The sequence below is a fragment of the Quercus suber genome, unplaced genomic scaffold (assembly GCF_002906115.3).
Source record: "Quercus suber isolate HL8 unplaced genomic scaffold, Cork oak 2.0 scaffold_187, whole genome shotgun sequence".
Taxonomy (NCBI): domain Eukaryota; kingdom Viridiplantae; phylum Streptophyta; class Magnoliopsida; order Fagales; family Fagaceae; genus Quercus; species Quercus suber.
Genome location: NW_027069645.1, coordinates 729896 through 748159, shown reverse-complemented (window position 1 = coordinate 748159; position 18264 = coordinate 729896). Strand labels below are relative to the sequence as shown.

At 34.6% G+C, this 18264-nt stretch overlaps 1 protein-coding gene across 1 annotated transcript; it reads right to left on the bottom strand.

Annotated features, from left to right (window-relative positions):
- Positions 1 to 3182: 3182 nt before the first annotated feature.
- On the bottom strand, positions 3183 to 18264 carry LOC112018025 (serine/threonine protein phosphatase 2A 55 kDa regulatory subunit B beta isoform). Its single transcript, XM_065778611.1, has 14 exons — positions 17966 to 18264; positions 15448 to 15551; positions 15239 to 15337; positions 14999 to 15118; positions 14078 to 14284; positions 13204 to 13295; positions 11177 to 11295; positions 7832 to 7955; positions 7384 to 7507; positions 4617 to 4685; positions 4436 to 4527; positions 4267 to 4344; positions 4110 to 4180; positions 3183 to 3965 (listed from the first exon to the last, which is right to left on the bottom strand). Exons 1-14 carry the CDS (start codon positions 18075 to 18077, stop codon positions 3829 to 3831), a joined length of 1548 nt encoding a protein of 515 aa, XP_065634683.1. The 5' UTR covers positions 18078 to 18264; the 3' UTR covers positions 3183 to 3828.

Below are 18264 nucleotides of genomic sequence, written 5' to 3'. Positions count from 1 at the left end.
CTCTCTTTTCCATGAGTAAACCTTGGTGAAGTCATCATATATCTTCCACTTACAATGTTTGTTGTTGGCGCACTCATAACTTTGTTGATATGCCACAATGCTGCCCCCATTAATTATGCACTTGAAACTTGTTTCTGGAGATAGAGGGTAACAAAATTCAAAGCTAGTTTTTGCACCAGGTTCCACCCAGTCACTGCCAAGGTCACGGTTATGATCACCACCATAGCATTTGATGGCAATTGCATGTGACATTTTATTGATTATGGTGATTTTTTTCATTGCAGGAGATGGAGGTTTGAAGCGTATTAGGTCCACTGGCCATGGTATCCTAAGGAAGGCCTCAGATAAAGGGGTTAGAAAAAGTAGCAGTGAAATGAGCAGAAGAATAAGATTACTAGAATTCATGTTCATGATGTGTCAACACTTTTTGCAATATTGCGCATACAATACAACCTCTCCATAATTCGTCTTATAAATAGATAAAGAGGGGCAAATGAGACAAAGATAAGCGTAGAAGGAACCGTTTTCTATTTGTTATCAACTCTTCATTAAGCGTTAAAGTTAAANTTTTTTTTTTTCTTTTTTTTGAGAAACTACCCATTGATTCTTAGTACAAAACATGTGAACGTTTGTTAATTCGAGAATGAATTTTTATTGGGCTAAAACTGCATATTGCTACACCTATACACTTTTTTTCTTTTCTAATAATGAAATTTTAGTGTAATTTATGTCATTCAATATATTTTAAAAAATTTACAAAATTTTATTGTAATTTAAAAAAGATATTTCATTGATATATTTCATTGAATAATAAAACAAATTTTTAGCTTCAAATTATGTGGACAAGGTAAAACTTATAAGATTAAATTTTTACTAAAACAAAAAATTATAATATATTTTTATGCAATGTAATAATGAAACTTATATATATATATATATATATTTATTTATTTTTTATTTAGGAGTATGGTTTTATAGGGCCCAAATAATATCAAGCCATGGGCAAACATAAGCCCAATATCAACAAGTCCACTCTAAATATGGGACTTCCCTAAAAGAACCAAATCTCGAATCACGAATCAAATGGTTCGTCATCTCAATTCCAAGAATCATTTAATCCAAGAATCCCATTCGAGAACAAGATTCGTACAAAATTGGTAGAAGTTAAATATTCGCCGAGCTTCCGAGGAAGAATTCTAGAACACACAAGTTCATTTGAGGAAGTTTTTTGAAGCTTCCTGATAATTCTACAATAACCTCCACATTAATGAGGGTCACCTGCCTAGCAACACCACATGTAATGCAGAATGACAAGGTAGGACAGTATAAAATGCCCCAAAAGTCTCATTTCTTGATTGAAAAGTGAGGAAAGAAAAGCCCGATAGGACATGAAGTTATTTAGCTAGATAACGTCAACACACACTGAAGAAAGAGATAGAGCAAATATAAGGAAATATAAGGCCAAAGAAAAGAGACACAGAATACATGTGAAAAAGATAGAGATTTTCTAGAAGAATAGAGTATCTTTGTTCTTGAGAAAAACCCTAGTAACACAATCCAAGATATAAAATAATGAAATTTAGTTCTATATGATGAGGATGTAGTTGTTTCTTGTTTTTATTCAAATCTCCCATTGTGAATTAATATTAGCCCACAACACAAATTAATTGCGATCCTAATCTTGCTCAATTAACGCCTTGTGTCGGTTGCACTATAATAATAATAATAATAACTTGGGTTTAGTTTTAACCGGAGTAATCTTTAAAAAAATTAAATTATAATAATGGAGTTTTTCTTATTGTTAACTGCATTAGTAATTTTAATTTACCTACAATGGGTCATATGACGAAATTATGTCCCATAATTAATAATATTTACATTGAGCTACATAATGTAAGTTCAACTTGTAATATCTAACTTCTATTATTAAAATAGACAATTATGATATATTATTAAAGAAAATAAAAATAAAAATTCTAGAAACTCTTGTTAATATAATTTCAATTGAAGTCATGTTTTCTAAACTTATCGAAATTTTAGCTATAGGAACTTAGAAAAAGTATACCAATTATTTCAATGTAATTATGGTATATCACATGACATGAGAAGTAAAATGAAAATTGAAAAATAAAAATGAGAGGGCATCCATGTGACCAAACGTAATGTATAGGAAATAATTTTTATTATATAGTATATGATATGACATGATATAATTTACATATGAGCTTCTATTTATAAATGTGCTAGGAACAATAGAGACATGATTTATTATTAATTTTATAACCCTCATATAGTATACTAGAGGTCTTATAATTTTATTTTAAATGATTATTTGTGTTTGTTTTTTAGAATGAATTATTTGTGTTTAGTTTAGTTATAAGTTATGTGATTTTTTTATTTTATTTTTTATATTAATAATGAATCATTGAAGGCATGAATTAAACCGATTTTAATAGCTTCATGATTTTGATTCAAACATTTTATAACTTATAATTTAATTTGAAACCATCCAAAAATACAGAGAAATTATATAATTTATTCAAATCTTAATAAAAAGTAACGCGATGCAAGAAGAATACAAGTACAACCATTTGTAAAGTAAAGAAGTTGGCCACTTAATACATCCACAACTTCTTGTACTCAACTTTTATTTTATATTATAGCATTTGATTTAGCCCTTCAATATAATAAACATCTTTTATATCCAAGATATTTTAGTAAAAATTATAAATCAATATTTATTTTTAGTAGAAAACAAACATGGTCTTCTTACTCCAATATAAATAGCGATATAGATTATTTCTTCATTGATTTAGGCCAAATTTAAAAATACATTTTTCATTTGTTTTGAATAGTTTAGATATATGATTAATGTGATTATTATGCACTCACACAAGAAAGAAAAGAGAAAAGAAAAGAGGTTGATCCCATAGAAACCACAATATATCATAGTTTGCCCCTTTTGTTTTAATCCACCTCTGAGTTTGGTTAAAGGTTCAGATTTATTTATTATTATTATTTTATTTTTTTCCCCTTTTCAGGCACCCACCGGGAGATGGGGGACATTGATTCAGAGAATTGAATTAGCTACATAAGGAACTTTTAGCTGAACTTCACAGCCTTGTCACCAAAAAAAAAAAAAAAAACAAAGAAAAAAGAAAAGAGGAGACTCCAAAATACAATTGTACCAAAATCTAACACCATTATTGCTTTTTCTTTACTGATACTGAAATTGAAAGCTACAAATAAGTACTAGACTTAAACAGCCTCAATGAAATTTAAACCATGACAAAGAATCAATAAAAAATTGACGCACTGCAAGTTTCAACATCTCCATCCCAGCAAGATTTCTGAGTAAAAGCTAAATTTTTATCTTAAACCTAGTGGCAAATATTGAACATCCTTTAGTGTTTGTTGTAGGAGAGCTACAATCACATTTTTCTTTCTTGACTTCAACCCAACGCAAATTTAGAACATAACTGCATCTTCCCTTTCAGAAGAAGATACGGAAAAAAGAAAAAAAGGAAAAAAAGAAAAGAAAAAGATGGTAATAAAAGAAAAACAAAGAAATTTTGGAGGTTGGGAGGAGGAAGTAAAAAGAAACACTGCCCACCCGGGAACAAAATCAGGTTGCTTCCTCATGGATTCTGGCAGCCACTTCTGAACTTCGATGTTTAAAGCACATGCTACAGATTTTACGGGGCACTTGAATTTGTGACAATTTGATGTAGCCTCCAACGGACTGGTCGTGGGAAAGGCCAGGAGCCTTCTCCAACAGCAACCCAAAAACAGTTAATCAAGCAAATTACATTTCTTCTTGGACCATCTTTATGCATAGTACATGTACAAGCTATTGGCAGCAGCACAGGCAATTGATTTTTCACTTGGGTGCCATGCTAGGTGCAGCAACTTAGTTGTAAAATCAAATGAATTTCCATTTGCATCAACCCCAGGGCTTTCTGCTCCTGTTATGGATATCCCATCATGGAAAATGACAAATTTATTAAAATTACAATTAACTCAATGTTAAGAGGACGGGAAAAACTGCTCAGAAATAAATAGTCATAAACCAAGAAGGATGAGAAATAAACAAAGAATGGATTGATGACCTCGTCTGACAACTCTTGTTAAACTACTGCTCAAGGATCTGGAAGGCCTTGAAGGGGTCTGAACTTGTCGCCTAAAAGGGCACATCAAATTTTTTATTATTAGACACATGAATGATTGCTAAAGCCATGCTTGTCAATATTTTCCGCTAAAAATTACCTCATAGGATTTTTGCTGGCTTCCAAAGTTGTTGCCTCAGTACTTCCAGGGGAGGAACCAAAAACACGGAATAAATTGCTGGGAAAATCAACATAAACATGAGATGCACTCCAGAGATTCTGAATAATAATGAGACTACAAACAGAGATATGTGCATAAAAACACAGACCTGTAAGAACCTGTTGCTACTCGTAATCCATCGCCACTCAGACAACACTCGAATTTATCAAAGATTGAATCATTTTCATATAAATCACACAGCTGGATTCATTCAATAATAGTGTGATCAGCATAAACCTAACATAGCAACACAAATCTTAGATTAAGCATTGACAAAGTAGGAACCTCACCTTTGGTCTTAAATATTCATGAACCTGGAAGGTCGAAACTGGACCTGAATCCATATTAATGTCCCATAACTATACAAACAATTAATGCAGACTCAAGTTAGAGACAAGGAAGAAATACAAGCATAAAACAAAAACATCAAATATTATTATTATTATTTTTTTTTAATAAATCGGTAAGGTACACAAGCAACTGCTGGGTCAAGAACCCCCGACCTTACCCTCCACCTTGCTCTTACAAGGGAAGGAGCAAAGATATTCCATTTGATCTAGAGCTCATTGCCAAAATCATATTCTAGAGCTCAATTGAAGGCAATAATTCATCAAAACATAAAATAGAAACCCAAAAAAAAAAAGAAAAAAAAAAAAGAGCGGATTTAGTTCTCTAGCTTTGAGTTGGTAGCATCTTCTATGAACTAAATCATGCTTTGATAGCTTTAGACTTCATAGTCATGCCTTACTGTAGGTACCTTATATTGGTTGGATTAGAATGTTAAGACCCATTCACATGGATGTAATTCTAAAGGAGAAGTTTTAAATGAGTCCATGAGTAAACCAAGATAAATGCCTAGCAAGTATAATTCTGTAGATTCAATAACTAATCTTAGTTCATTACTTGTGGCTTCATATCTCAAATTGATAATCAAATTACATTGTCTCCTATTTCAAGGGGTTGCACTGTCACTGAACCTTAACAAGTTTTGTCATTCTATGGAGAATATTTAAGACAAGTTGATGTTAATGGTTTCAATTTGTAGTGACCATCCTTTACAGTAAGCTCTCTCCCTGGTAATTTTAGTGTTTCGCTGAGATTTAGCTCAATAGTGATTCTTTCCTTTCTGAAAACAGGGAGAAAGCATAAAAGTGAGTGGTTGATAAGGAGATGAACGTAATAATGAGTGGTAAAAAAGTATTAATGAGTGATAAAAGTTACTTAGACAGCTATGTCATAGTGTACATGATATATTAGGGTATCAGAGAGATGACTGAAGTTTCTTATCCCTTCTCATTCTTAGGTCTGCTGTCCCCTATCTCCCTCAAAACAAAATAAAAAAGAGCTCCACTCAGGAGGAAAACTTGTGTCAGGGGTGGTAGTTCTTATCTAGACATTCCCCTAAAAAAAAGAAAAAAAAAAAAAATTATATCTTCAATTTATTGGCTTAAGTAATGACTTTCTTTTGTTATATATGATAGCAATGACAATTCAAAATTTAAAATAGCTGCTTTTGATTGGTATCTGCTCATCTGTATTTTGATCTCTGCACCTTTTGTTTAATGATATTTTTTGAATGTTGATTTTTGTGACGTTTATGTCCTACTGTTGCTCTTTTTTTTTTTTCTTTTTTTTTTTGGGTTTCTATTTTATGTTTTGATGAATTATTGCCTTCAATTGAGCTCTAGAATATGATTTTGGCAATGAGCTCTAGATCAAATGGAATATCTTTGCTCCTTCCCTTGTAAGAGCAAGGTGGAGGGTAAGGTCGGGGGTTCTTGACCCAGCAGTTGCTTGTGTACCTTACCGATTTATTAAAAAAAANTTTTGAAACCATGACCTCCACCCTCTGATAATATTATGGCCCACACATGAGAGGAAGTGTTCGAATTATAGTAAAAGGAGTAAATTCATTATTTTCTGCTAGCTTAAGCTTTTTGGAGAATTGGTCATTTATCATGATATCAAAGCAAAAGATCCTAAATTCGATTCATGTATCCACTCTACCTCTCATTTAAAATGTTAAAAATCCCACATGTTGGGCCCCACTTATTAAGGGGAAGTTTAGACCCACGTATGATGAGGAGTGTTAGAATTATGGTTAAATGATTAAATTCACAATTTTCTAGCAACTTAAGTTTTTGTGAGAATTGGTAATTTATCACCCTCCACCTCCTTAGAAAGGAATGAAAAGGATCCTTAAATGATATTTCATCTATTCTCCTGTTTGGGAGTTTAGAGAAAAAGAATGGAATGGCTGTTTGGGAGTTTAGAGAAAAAGAATGGAATGGCCATAGGAAAGTATATTCCATTCCATTCTCTTCCCTCCCCACCCCCCCCAAAAAAAAAAAAAAAAAAGAGTTCCTTACAAAAGTTAGAGAAACGCTTATTCCTTTAATAAAATGGAGGTAAAATTCAATTTTATCCATATCTAAAGAAAAGACAAATAAAACGTAAAAGGCATACTAGTAAAATTATATATTTCTTTCTTTTCCATTCTATTCTTTTATAAACTCCCAAACATAGTGTTAGGTTGTTTCTGTTCGACAAAATCCCCTTCTATCTTGGTTAATGCAACCCATGTTTTCCCTTTCTCTCCCCACCCCCACCCCCCTCTTAACTGAGTGAAACATATTCCTACATACACTCCTTAGTCCTTCCACATACAATCTGGCTCATTTTTGCTATATTAATACTAAAGTGGAGGATCCTTGGACTCACATTTCAGTGGAACAAGGAATCCTATTTATATGCTTGTCATGCAAAGCATCAGGTTTCTGTTCTGGCATGGTTCTCTTCACAAAGAATTTACAGGAAAATGTTATCTTCAAAATTTTATGCTTTCTCCATACTGCAGATCAAATTTATTGCAGTCATACCCTTTCAGCACCTCATGGATATACAGATACATGATTCTTTCATAAATCAAATGTAGCCAAATAAAACTTGTCATGGAGTGCTTAAAAAGAGCAAATTTCTGTGCATGTAACTTGATAAGATCATGAAATTCAATACCAAGCACAAAACAAAAATCACAAGCAAGTACAGAAATCAAACCTTAAGAGTCATGTAATCACGACTAAGTATATATCTTCCATCCTTTCCAAATTTAATATCTGAGATTGAAGCAATTATCTCGGTGAAAAATGATCTAGTACCAGGTGGCTCTGGTTCCTCAAACCTGTATCAAAAGGAAATTACTGGTTAGTCCATGAAGGGTATTAGAGTATTTTTAATCTATATGCTGAGCCCTAGAAGTACTTTTTCTCTATCCTTCTTTTTATTATTATTATCTGTAATTACACACACATCAGTGGGCCTTGAACCCATGACCTCACCCTCCACCTTACTCTTCCAAGGGGAGGAGATGCCATCTGAGCTAGAGCTCATAGGCTTCTCTATCTCTTTCCCCCCATCTAACATTTTGCAAGCAAATCAGACCACATTTCCTTTTTAAGGCAGCTGCATAATGACCAAATTAGAGCAAAAACAAGTTAACACTTACAATTTAGCATGAGAATCACATAAAGCTGATTGCCGCAAATCAATGAGGCGGATTGAACCTTTGGAGCTGCTATATCCTAACATATTGCAATGGCTAGGGTGGAATTCTGCTGAAGTTATCACCTCTGCAAGAATAAATAGAATACAAATTCTTTTTTTTGATAAGTAATAAGACTTTTATTCAACAAGAAAAACGCAAACAGCCATTACAGGTGTTCATGATGGTGAACACAAAAAACAGCAAACAAAAACAACTAAAAACAGAATAAGAGAAGCAACTTAAGTGGCACTACTAAGGGTAGAAAAGAACTCCAAAGCAGAAGAACAGTTTGAATAACCCCAGCACTTAGCCCATTCAAAAAGAGTATTTCGGCTGAGAACATATCAAGGAGAGAACATATCATAGAACAAAATCCTACTACTTAAATCAGAGAAACAAGTAATCAAAAGTGAAAACTATTAGTAGTTTTTCATGTACTGCTTTTAAAATTCCTAAGGACAGCTCAAACTTACGAAAAAACAGACGGGCAGTGTAGTGAAAATAAACAACTCACCAGTTTACAAGAGATGTCATACAATGAAAGATATTCCAAAATGTCTCTTTTTCTGCCACTAACCAAACCAAGCCAGGTGTAATTTCAAAAGACCAAATTGAGTCTTCTGACCAGCCACAGGCACATGCATGCACCACACATGCAAGTCTGTGACACTCACATCATGAAATCAATTCTAGTGTGGAAACATGCATCAGAAAGCATACATTAAAAGAAAGTGGGGCGTTTGATGTTCAGTACTACTACATTGTTTTGCAAGCTCTAAGGGAGATATATTTTCCACAGAGAGGTATTTGACGTGCCAAGGCTCCAAAGCAGGTCACTTTCTCCATGTGGACAGCAGCTTAAAGGAAGAATTTTTACTAATGATATTCTTAAGAAGAAAGGAATCATACTAGTAGATCAGTATTGTATGTGTAGGTGTAATGGGGAGATGGGGGATCACATGTTACTTCATTGTGAAATCGCTTATGCTATGTGCAGCTATGTCTTTTGTGTGTTTGGGGTTCAATGGGTGATATTGAGTAGTGATTGATTCTACTCAATGTCAGTGGTACTTTGGATGGTAAAAGGTCTGTGCGAGTAGAACTGTAGAAAAATATCAGAAAGGTCTGTATGAGTAAGCCTCTTAAAATCTCTTCTCTTCGGTACTTAGTTTCAATGGGCTCGTATTTGGGGTTTTCCGCATTGTATTTCAATTTCTGAATTCTTACAATCTGTTAGCTTTAGTTCTTGAACTTGTTGTATTTGTTTCTTGTTTAGAGTGTTCACCATCGTGAACACAATGTTCAGTTTTTTCAATATAAGTAATATTACCTATCAAAATAAAAATTCCATCCTACACACATTTTGAGGTGCGAGCTGGTTCCCAAGTGTTGTTTTGGAAGTACCATTGGGATAGGAATGGAACCATCCAGGATAGATACCTGAGCAGTTCAGCTTTGCTAGAGATAATGAGGCTTTGGTTTCAGACTATTTTGATTGGGTCAACAGCCAGGTGCATTGGAAACCTATCTTCATTTGAGAGGCACAAGACAGGAGTAGATTCTATGGCCCATTTTTTGGATGATCTGTATGCAGTGAAGGTAACCCCTACAGGTCCTGATAGATTGGTTTGGCTTCCATAACCTAAGACCAGATTCCAGGTTAAATCTTATAATAGAGTGCTTCGGAAAGGGCTGTAAATCCTATCCAATTTCCTTGGAAATGCAAATGGAAAATGTTAACCCCGCCAAGAGTTGCATTCTTTGTTGGGCGCAGCTTACGTCCAGTGCTCCAGTGCACTGGACGCATTGCGATTGTGACACGTGTCCAAAAATGGACACGTGTCACAATCGGTGCAGCTCTAATGCACTGGAGCACTGGACATAAGCTGCACCCTTCTTTGTTTGGGTGGCGACACTTGCGCATATTTTGACAACGGATAATCTCTGAAAGAGAGTTGTTATCATATCAGACTGGGGCTGCTGCATATCTGATGATGAATCAGTGAGTCATCTCCTGCTCCATTTTCCTATTGCTTGTGACCTGTAGACTTTCATCCTAGTTGGGATCACTTGGGTCATGCGAAGTTCTGTTATGACTATGTTGGAGTCTTGGAAGGAGCCTTGAGTTCCCGTAGATTCAAGGAAATGTGGGTTGCCGCTCCTGCTTGTCTTATGTGGTGCTTGTGGAAGGAGAAGAATCAGCGTACATATGAGGGAAAAGCATTAACTTTGCCTAGTCTTAAGTTCTGGTTTCTTAAGGTAATAAGTTCATTGATATCAAAAAATGAACACCCTAGTACACAGGGAGTGTACAAGGGGTTAAACAATCAAGAACAAAAGTTACAAGAATCTAGGAAATCAAGAAAGGAAAAAATGATTGGTTCCGCAAGGCAGCCAACCAATCCATTAGAGTTCTAAAGAAAAATAGCTTCAGGTCTGATATGGATCTCTCCTTATCCTCAAAATCCTATACTTTCTTAGCATATTCTATGACGGAGTTTTTGGATTCTTCTTATTCACCAATAATTTCTAGGCTTCTAGCTTTCTCTCCTTTTCTTTTCCTATTTCTCCTAGTAGTTATTGTTTGTTTTTACTGCATACTTGCTGTATATCTGTTTTTAATGAATTGACATTACTTAATTTCTAGACTTCTAGCTTTCTCACCTTTTCTCTTCCTATTTCTCCTAGTTGTTATTCTTTGTTTTTACAGCATACTTCCTGTATATCTGTTTCTAATGAAGTGATATATATATCCCCCTTATGTAAGGTGCAGGTATTATATAGGGAGCAGAATTATCTGACTTTTAAAGAAGTGGAAGTTTCAGATTTGCAGCTGAAGACCTTTTTCCTTTTTTTTTTTTTTTTTAATTTTTTTATTAGTACAACTGAAGACCTTTTCCCTTATATTACTATGTGAATGGTCGACTGTTTTGGGTTTCAGTGATTGTAGTTCCATTGAAGAGTTCATAGATAAATTTGTTTTTCTTTTTTCTTTTTTTTATTTTTTATTTTTATAATATAGGTGGAATCTCTTTCATTTGCTTATAATTCTTTGGATGTAATTCCTAAGATTATCTGGCATATATCTTTTGTACGTCAAGTTTTTATATGTGTATATATATATATATATATATAAGACATGGCATGAGGTAGTTTTTTATTATATAAATTCAATTAATAACAAAAAATTGTCATCCCAAAAGAAGAAAAAGAAAATATGATCTGCTAAAACAGTTTGCAACTCAAGAATGTAACTGACACTAAAATTCTTGATAAAGCCATGGATAGTAGAGTTAAAAAGCTTACCAGTCAGATCCTCCATGTTTGCAGGCTTCACATCCACAATATTAAAACTCTGATTGCTAATTTCCAAGTTCCAAAGATTTATTCGAAGATCATCCGCAGATATAAAAGTTTCACCATCACTGGAAGTGAGAGAACAAAATGATCAGTGAAAGCTTCATGAAACCATTCCAAAGATGAAAAGTGAACAGTAAACCATAATTGTGGGCATGATAGTTATAGCTCAATGCCTATAAGTTGATGATATGTAAAGAAAAATGTAAAGTTACAGTTCAATAACAAGCTGAAAACATGAATCATGAATCCCAGACATTCAGTGGCTAAATTTTGTTTTTGATAATTTAATAGTTACATTGGAGGGGGGGAGGGGGTTGGGGGGGCAATTTGAACCCTAGACATCTCCGTTGGAAGCACTAGGAAGTGTCAATTGAGCTACAAGGCTATTGGCCATTCAGTGGATATAAAATAAATAAAGGATTCAGCAGAAATCATAATGGAAGCTAAAGATGGCTCTGAGCATGCACAATTAAAAGAATGAAATAGTCATGAGCAATTTATTAGTGAATTCCAATGACTGGGATGTCTCACACGTTCAGTGATTCTGCAGCTAGCACAACTATCAGAGCCAAATAAATGCTATCAAGATACAAAATAAATCTAGAGTAATAAAGGGACCAAATAGTAACAAATTTATATAAAGACCAGTCGTACAAGTTTAGCAACTAAATTTTAGTGGCACCAATAGCTAAAAATTTTAAGGCATTCTCAATGATTTGTCTGTTTGGAATTTTATGGATTATGCCTAGAATAGGGGCTGAACTATTGGCAAACTGGCAAGGAAACTTTGGCAAGCATTTTAGTACTAATATTTGATAAGCAATTCCTTTGTCCATTATGTGGAGTATTTTGAGGGAGAGAGATGATTGAAACTTTGAAGGATCTCAAGTCTTCCATTGCAGAACTGAAGCTTTGATTTTTACAGTCCTTGTACGATTGGATGGCTACTACTTCTTGTTTTCCTTTCTCTAATTTGTTGACATTGATCATTGGTGTTGATTACCACTTAAGTTTTTGAGGTCAAATTTCCTTTAGGTGTTTTTCTTATATACTTCTTGTGTAATAGGGTTGTGACCTTTATAAGGTTTCCAATATATTATTTACTTCCACACACCCCCCACCACCCACCCCCCCCCAAAAAAAAAAAAAAAAAAAAAAAAAGAAAAACCAATCTCTCATCTATCCCTCATCCATAAACATCATCAAACAAAATGCTATATATAGATAACCAAACTTCATTGCTAGGTTATTGTAGAAGGTGGAAAAAGTGTCAACATTTAATCCCTATTTACCTTTCTCTAGAAAGATTAACTAGATAACATCAGGATGTGCATGTGCGGCTGAAGTGACAAATATGTTTCACCATCCATAGCAATTGTGAGAAGCAAGAGGAAAACAAAAGGCAGCAGTTTCCTCTAAGTACCTCAAACGGTTCTTGATTAAAAATCTATGCTTAAATCAAAATATGAAATTCAATGTGCTTTTTCAATTGTGTGGTGTGGGTGTGTGGGGGGATGCTGGAACTCAATACTAGTTGATCCAGGTCTGTTTTAGCTTAAAATCCCAGTTGCCAGCTTATGTATAACCTTTTAAACCTCATTTTTTCTAGCCACAACCATATGATTCTACATACCTTATTTTTTTATACAAAATAATAAGCTAATGAAAATAAGCTCATCCAAACATAGGTTAAACCTAAAGGCCTTCATCATTGATCTTATTGAAATAATATCTCAGGCAAACATTTAAAAGTTTAACCCTTATCTTATTGATGTGTCAAAAAATGGAAGTCAAATCAATTGATGTTCCATTCTTAAGATTAAGAAATCAGTAAAGCACGGATACATAGATAGTCAGACACAATGCCTTATTGCTTCTTAAGGTCCTAAGGACCCTAGTATAAACTAATAATACAAGTAAAAAATAATTAACTAATAACACAAGTAGTAGTTTAGCAAAAGAAATGGAGGCACCTGTTATTTGAAATGGAATTGATATGATAATCATGAGCATGAGCATATACCCTTCGACATCTAGCTACAAGACTGGTTTCATGGCTAGCTACCTGCATATTTCATAACTTTAAGTGTTAGTGCTGCATAAGAGGAGAAAACTTTCTCTTTCTAAACACACCCTCCCCCCTCCCCAACCCCCCCCCCCCCCCCCACAAAAAAGAAAAAAAAAGAAAAAAAAAGAGAGATAGACATGGGCGCACATTTAGACATGGCAACAACAAGAAAACCACATTGACCTTTAAGACTATGCTCCAGTTCTAAGAACCCTTTCATCCAATTAAAATGGGAAAAATAAATTTTACACTTTCTACAGTGCAAATATATTCACATATAGACATGGCCGCACACTCATATATTTGGATAATTCAAATAGAAAAGGCCAAAAATAAGTATTTAAATAAAAAAATTAATACAAATTTGACCAATAAAACCAAACTTTATCCAAAGAGCTGTACTCATAATACAAAAGCCCCATATCCAAGTAGACGTGACAAGCACTTGCATGAAAATAAGGTTCACACTAAAGCCCAAATCTAAGACCCAGACAAAATCATTGCTCTCTGAAGAAGGAGAGGCTTCAAGGCATGCCTTGCTGCAGCTAGGGTTTTTCTGGCTCTTGCATTCATCTTTCTTGGTGCTCAGAGCTGGTTTAAGTTATAACCTAGTGAGTAGTGGCATCAATTGATGATGATTTTTTATTTATTTTTATATACAAATAAAATTCATAACAACGTAATTCATGCCCATTTTAAGAATGTATGCATCATAAAAAACCAAAAAATAAAAATTATACAGACCAAAAAAATCAATATACTGGATCACATAAAACTACCATGGGTAAACGTAGTGAAGGAATGCCCCCAGGTGGGAATGAGAGCTCATTGTTGAGGGAACTGTATGATCTGTCTGGGCATCCTCCATTTGCAAGGTACGGTCTAGGGCTAAGTGAATTACTCGAACTAGCAACACTGCAATTTCCAACAGCTTTTGAAGAGTCCAAATTCATGTCAGAAATTTTCTTGATCTTCTTTTCTTGGACCTGCAACAGCAAAGAAATCCACAGTTTTCACATGAAGCCATCAATAATCAGAGAAAGAGAAAAATAAATAAAAAGTGGAAATCATTACATCTGTTTTGTCACTTTCTGAACCATCATACATCCATAAACCAAAAATTTAGATACATGGAAGTGAAGAACTCATAGAAAGCATTTACATGCACCAGTGTCACAATTCAATAAGATTTTTTGTACAGTATGCCTTGTTTTATATACATAGTTCTTATTTCCCCGAAAAAACAACTCACCCACACACTCAGAATTCATCCAGTGACCTCTGCTCTCCACCTTTTGCCAATGGAGGAAGGAGATGCCATTTTGTTGAGATCTCCTTGGCTGATTGTTTATACTCATGCTTATAATTTTCAGTTTGCAACATGCAACCTCATTGCATGCATGCATTTCTAGACAAGGCAAAAACCAGGATATGAAATTTGGGGGTGGAAAAAAATTATAACAGACGTATGACAAATACTGCATCCTCTGCACACAAGATTATGAACCAATACAACAGAGAAATACAAACAAATTATAAATTCTGCCAGCTGGCAATCCTTCAATCTCCATTAATTCACTTCAATGAAAGAAAAATACTTATATTCACTTCAATTGAAGTGCAGTAATTTGTGCAGAACAAATTAAAAGATAGAGACCTTGAAAAATAAAAAACGCCATAAGATGACATTCCTTTCTTACCTTCCAAAATTTAATTGTTTTGTCATTTGTGGAAAGAAGAAATAAAGCCCCGTTGGCTGTTTGACACCATCTAATTTTGTTGATTTTCTCCTCAATTTCCAAGCTCTTGAGATAGTCAAACTGACATGAAGAAATGCAGGCACAATTTTTAACATAAAAAATTTAGATCTCAGCATGCAACAGCATAGAAATGATGCAGACATGAACCAGTAACTAATTGAAAAAAAAAAAAAAAATCACCTCAGGTTCATGGCTCTGAAACTCTGTTTTATAACGGAACTCAGGATGCCTACCAATTGGATAATCCAACCTCTCCAAATCCCTTCTAGAGCCACCATGCTACACATTACAGTATACAAAGAAGTCATAATGTAACAACAAACCAGAAATGATGATGTAATATATCACTATTGCATGTAGTGAAACCTGTTAGGGCAGAAAGAACATACATCTTTCGTATCTGTCCTCTCAAAGAGTACCACCCGGCCTCCACGGTCACCAGTAGCAAGATGGTCACCCGTTTTGTCAAATTCAATTGCAGAAATTATATCAACTGCAGAGGGAAAAACAGACAAACTAACTAAGAAATCCCATTCTACCTGCTCATACTATTGAAGATTTAAATGCCTAGACTAGAAATCGCAAAGAAAACAACTTGACACTATTGTGTTTAATGTGGTGTATTTGGAGGGAACACAATATCCGTACGTTTGGGGATGTAGAGAGTTTGGGAGATCAACTCCTTGCCTCATTTGTTGGCACTTTGTTTGATTGATTGGTCTCGGGCTTGGAATCCCACATCTACTGATTCCCTCCCAATGTTTATTGACTCTCGTCTTTCTTGTACATAGCATTTAGTTTTCTTTGTATTTATTTGGCTGGTTCATGCTTGTTTTGCATAAAGTAGCCTTCTCTAATAAAAATTTTGACTTATCAAAAAAAAAAAAAATTGCAAAGAATACAAAAGGTAAATATAATATGCCACTGCTAGTCTGCCACCCCTTCTAGTATTGCAATATCTCTTCATTACAAGCAAAAATTTCCTACATAGAAACTGAAAAGGTTGTGTATAAATTTCAAATGAATTACCAACAAGGTTTATACCTCAGAAGCAAATCACCCAAACAAAATTTATGAATGAATGGATCAAAGTAATTTTTTTTTTATAGATAACGAAAAATTTTATTAAGAAAAAATAGCCAACCTGAGTACATTGGAGATGTACTGTGGGGGCAAAAATCAAGAACCAAAATTACAATGATTAAGTAAAAGAGGAAGAGAAAAACAAGAAAAATGCGACAGGGCTACACTCCAAACAAGGAGAGTGTGTAAGAAAAGGACTTAATCTCCAACAAGGACCATTCACATCCCTCAAAACAGTGAGCATTTCTTTCCCTCCAAATACACCACATCAAACAGTGCGGCACAAGTCTCCAAAAATCTATATTGCGATGCTACCCAAATTTACCTTGCCAAGATTCAAACAACTCAATAACCTTAAGTGGCATAACGCAATGCAGCCCAAACAAACAAAACACCAATGACCACAACTCATAGGCTAAGGGACAATATAGCAAAAGATGATCCACCAACTCTCCACACCTCTTGCATATGTAACACCAATCAAGAACAACAATACGCCTTTTGTGAAGGTTATTAGCTGTAAGAATCTTAATTAAAGAAGCTGACCATGAAAAGAAAGCCACCCTTGGAGGAACCTTCGATTGTAATATATAGCAAGCATACATATTAGTTTGAAATTTTATTAACAACTAGCGTCTAAAGCTAATTTTGCCACTCTACTTCAAACATCCTAAACCTAAAACAGAAGCACATACTTCCGGGTATTTGTTTTGTTTACAATAATGATGCACTAGAGTTCAAAACTTTTGTGCAGTTTAATGATTTAACTATTGGATTCTTATAGACCTTCAATTCTCTATTTTAAATGATCTAAATTTATTGCATCAATGAAGAAGATAGGAGCTCCACCATTACATCAATGAAATTGCCTCATCAGACATACTGACTCGACAATCCTTGTTTCTCAATCACCAAATGCGCGGCACCTCTTTCACCACGAGATTAGTCATCTCACCTACCCTCTCACATTCTCCTTTTAAACTGCCCTCTCCCATATCCCACATCATACTTGAGATCCAAATAACAAGGCTTACAATGACTCTGCAGTTTGGTTTTCACCAAGTGCACTCAATTATAAGAAAATGGCAGAGCACCATTGCACATATCCCTGAATCTGGAAAAAAAAAAGGTATTTAACATACTATCCATATTTACATGAACATTCTCAAGGCACCATTACTATCACTTTGGCTAATAAATTTTACAAAACTAAGTGATAGTCCCAGCTAGCTAGCAACAGCTGTCGAACAGCCAAATTCTGCTTGAAATTGAAGTAGCAAAATTATAACTTAATCCATGCACTAACAAACCAAAATCACAACTCCAAAACTAAAAGCATAATCAATAAGATCCCAGATTAAACACGTGAATTCACGCATTTACAACTAAAAAGGAACCAATTCCAACCCCACAACAAGTGCATGCACCAAAACCAAACCCACAAACTAACTCAACCAAGCTCACTTCCACACTCTCCATTTTCCCAATCCAATGAATACCAAATGCAAAACTCAATCATCACAATCACAATTCACATGCACAAACACTCAAACCCAACTATTCTGTCCCCAAATCACAAAACCCCCCACAACCCAACACCCAAGACAACATTTCCTCCAATACCCACATCCCAAAATCACAAATTCCCAACGACCCATGATCCAAAATGGATCCAAACCCCTAAAACAAACCCTAATCCCAATACTTTCCACAAAATATCACTTGGATCCAAATACAGGCACAAATAGCAACAATTCTCACAAATTGATAACATTACCAAAAAAAATTGAAAACATTATATAATAAATATATTTATATATATACCTTCCTGAACTTCTTCACCAGCTGTGCGTTCTCCAAAAACCTGAGAGAATTTCCACTCCAGAGGCTGAGGTGGGTCCACCGGAGCTGCGACGACCTCATCACCACCGTTCATTGTGCTCTCCCCCACTAAATCAAACGGTAACCAATCAAATTCAAATCCAAATCCAAACCAATCCAATAATCACTGCATCGAAGATCGATCGCTCTTTTGGGTTCGCAGAGATCATAGCTTCAATCAAAACCCCAGCAATGAAAAAAAAAAAAAAAAAAGAGTAAAAAGAATTCACAAAATCGTTTGG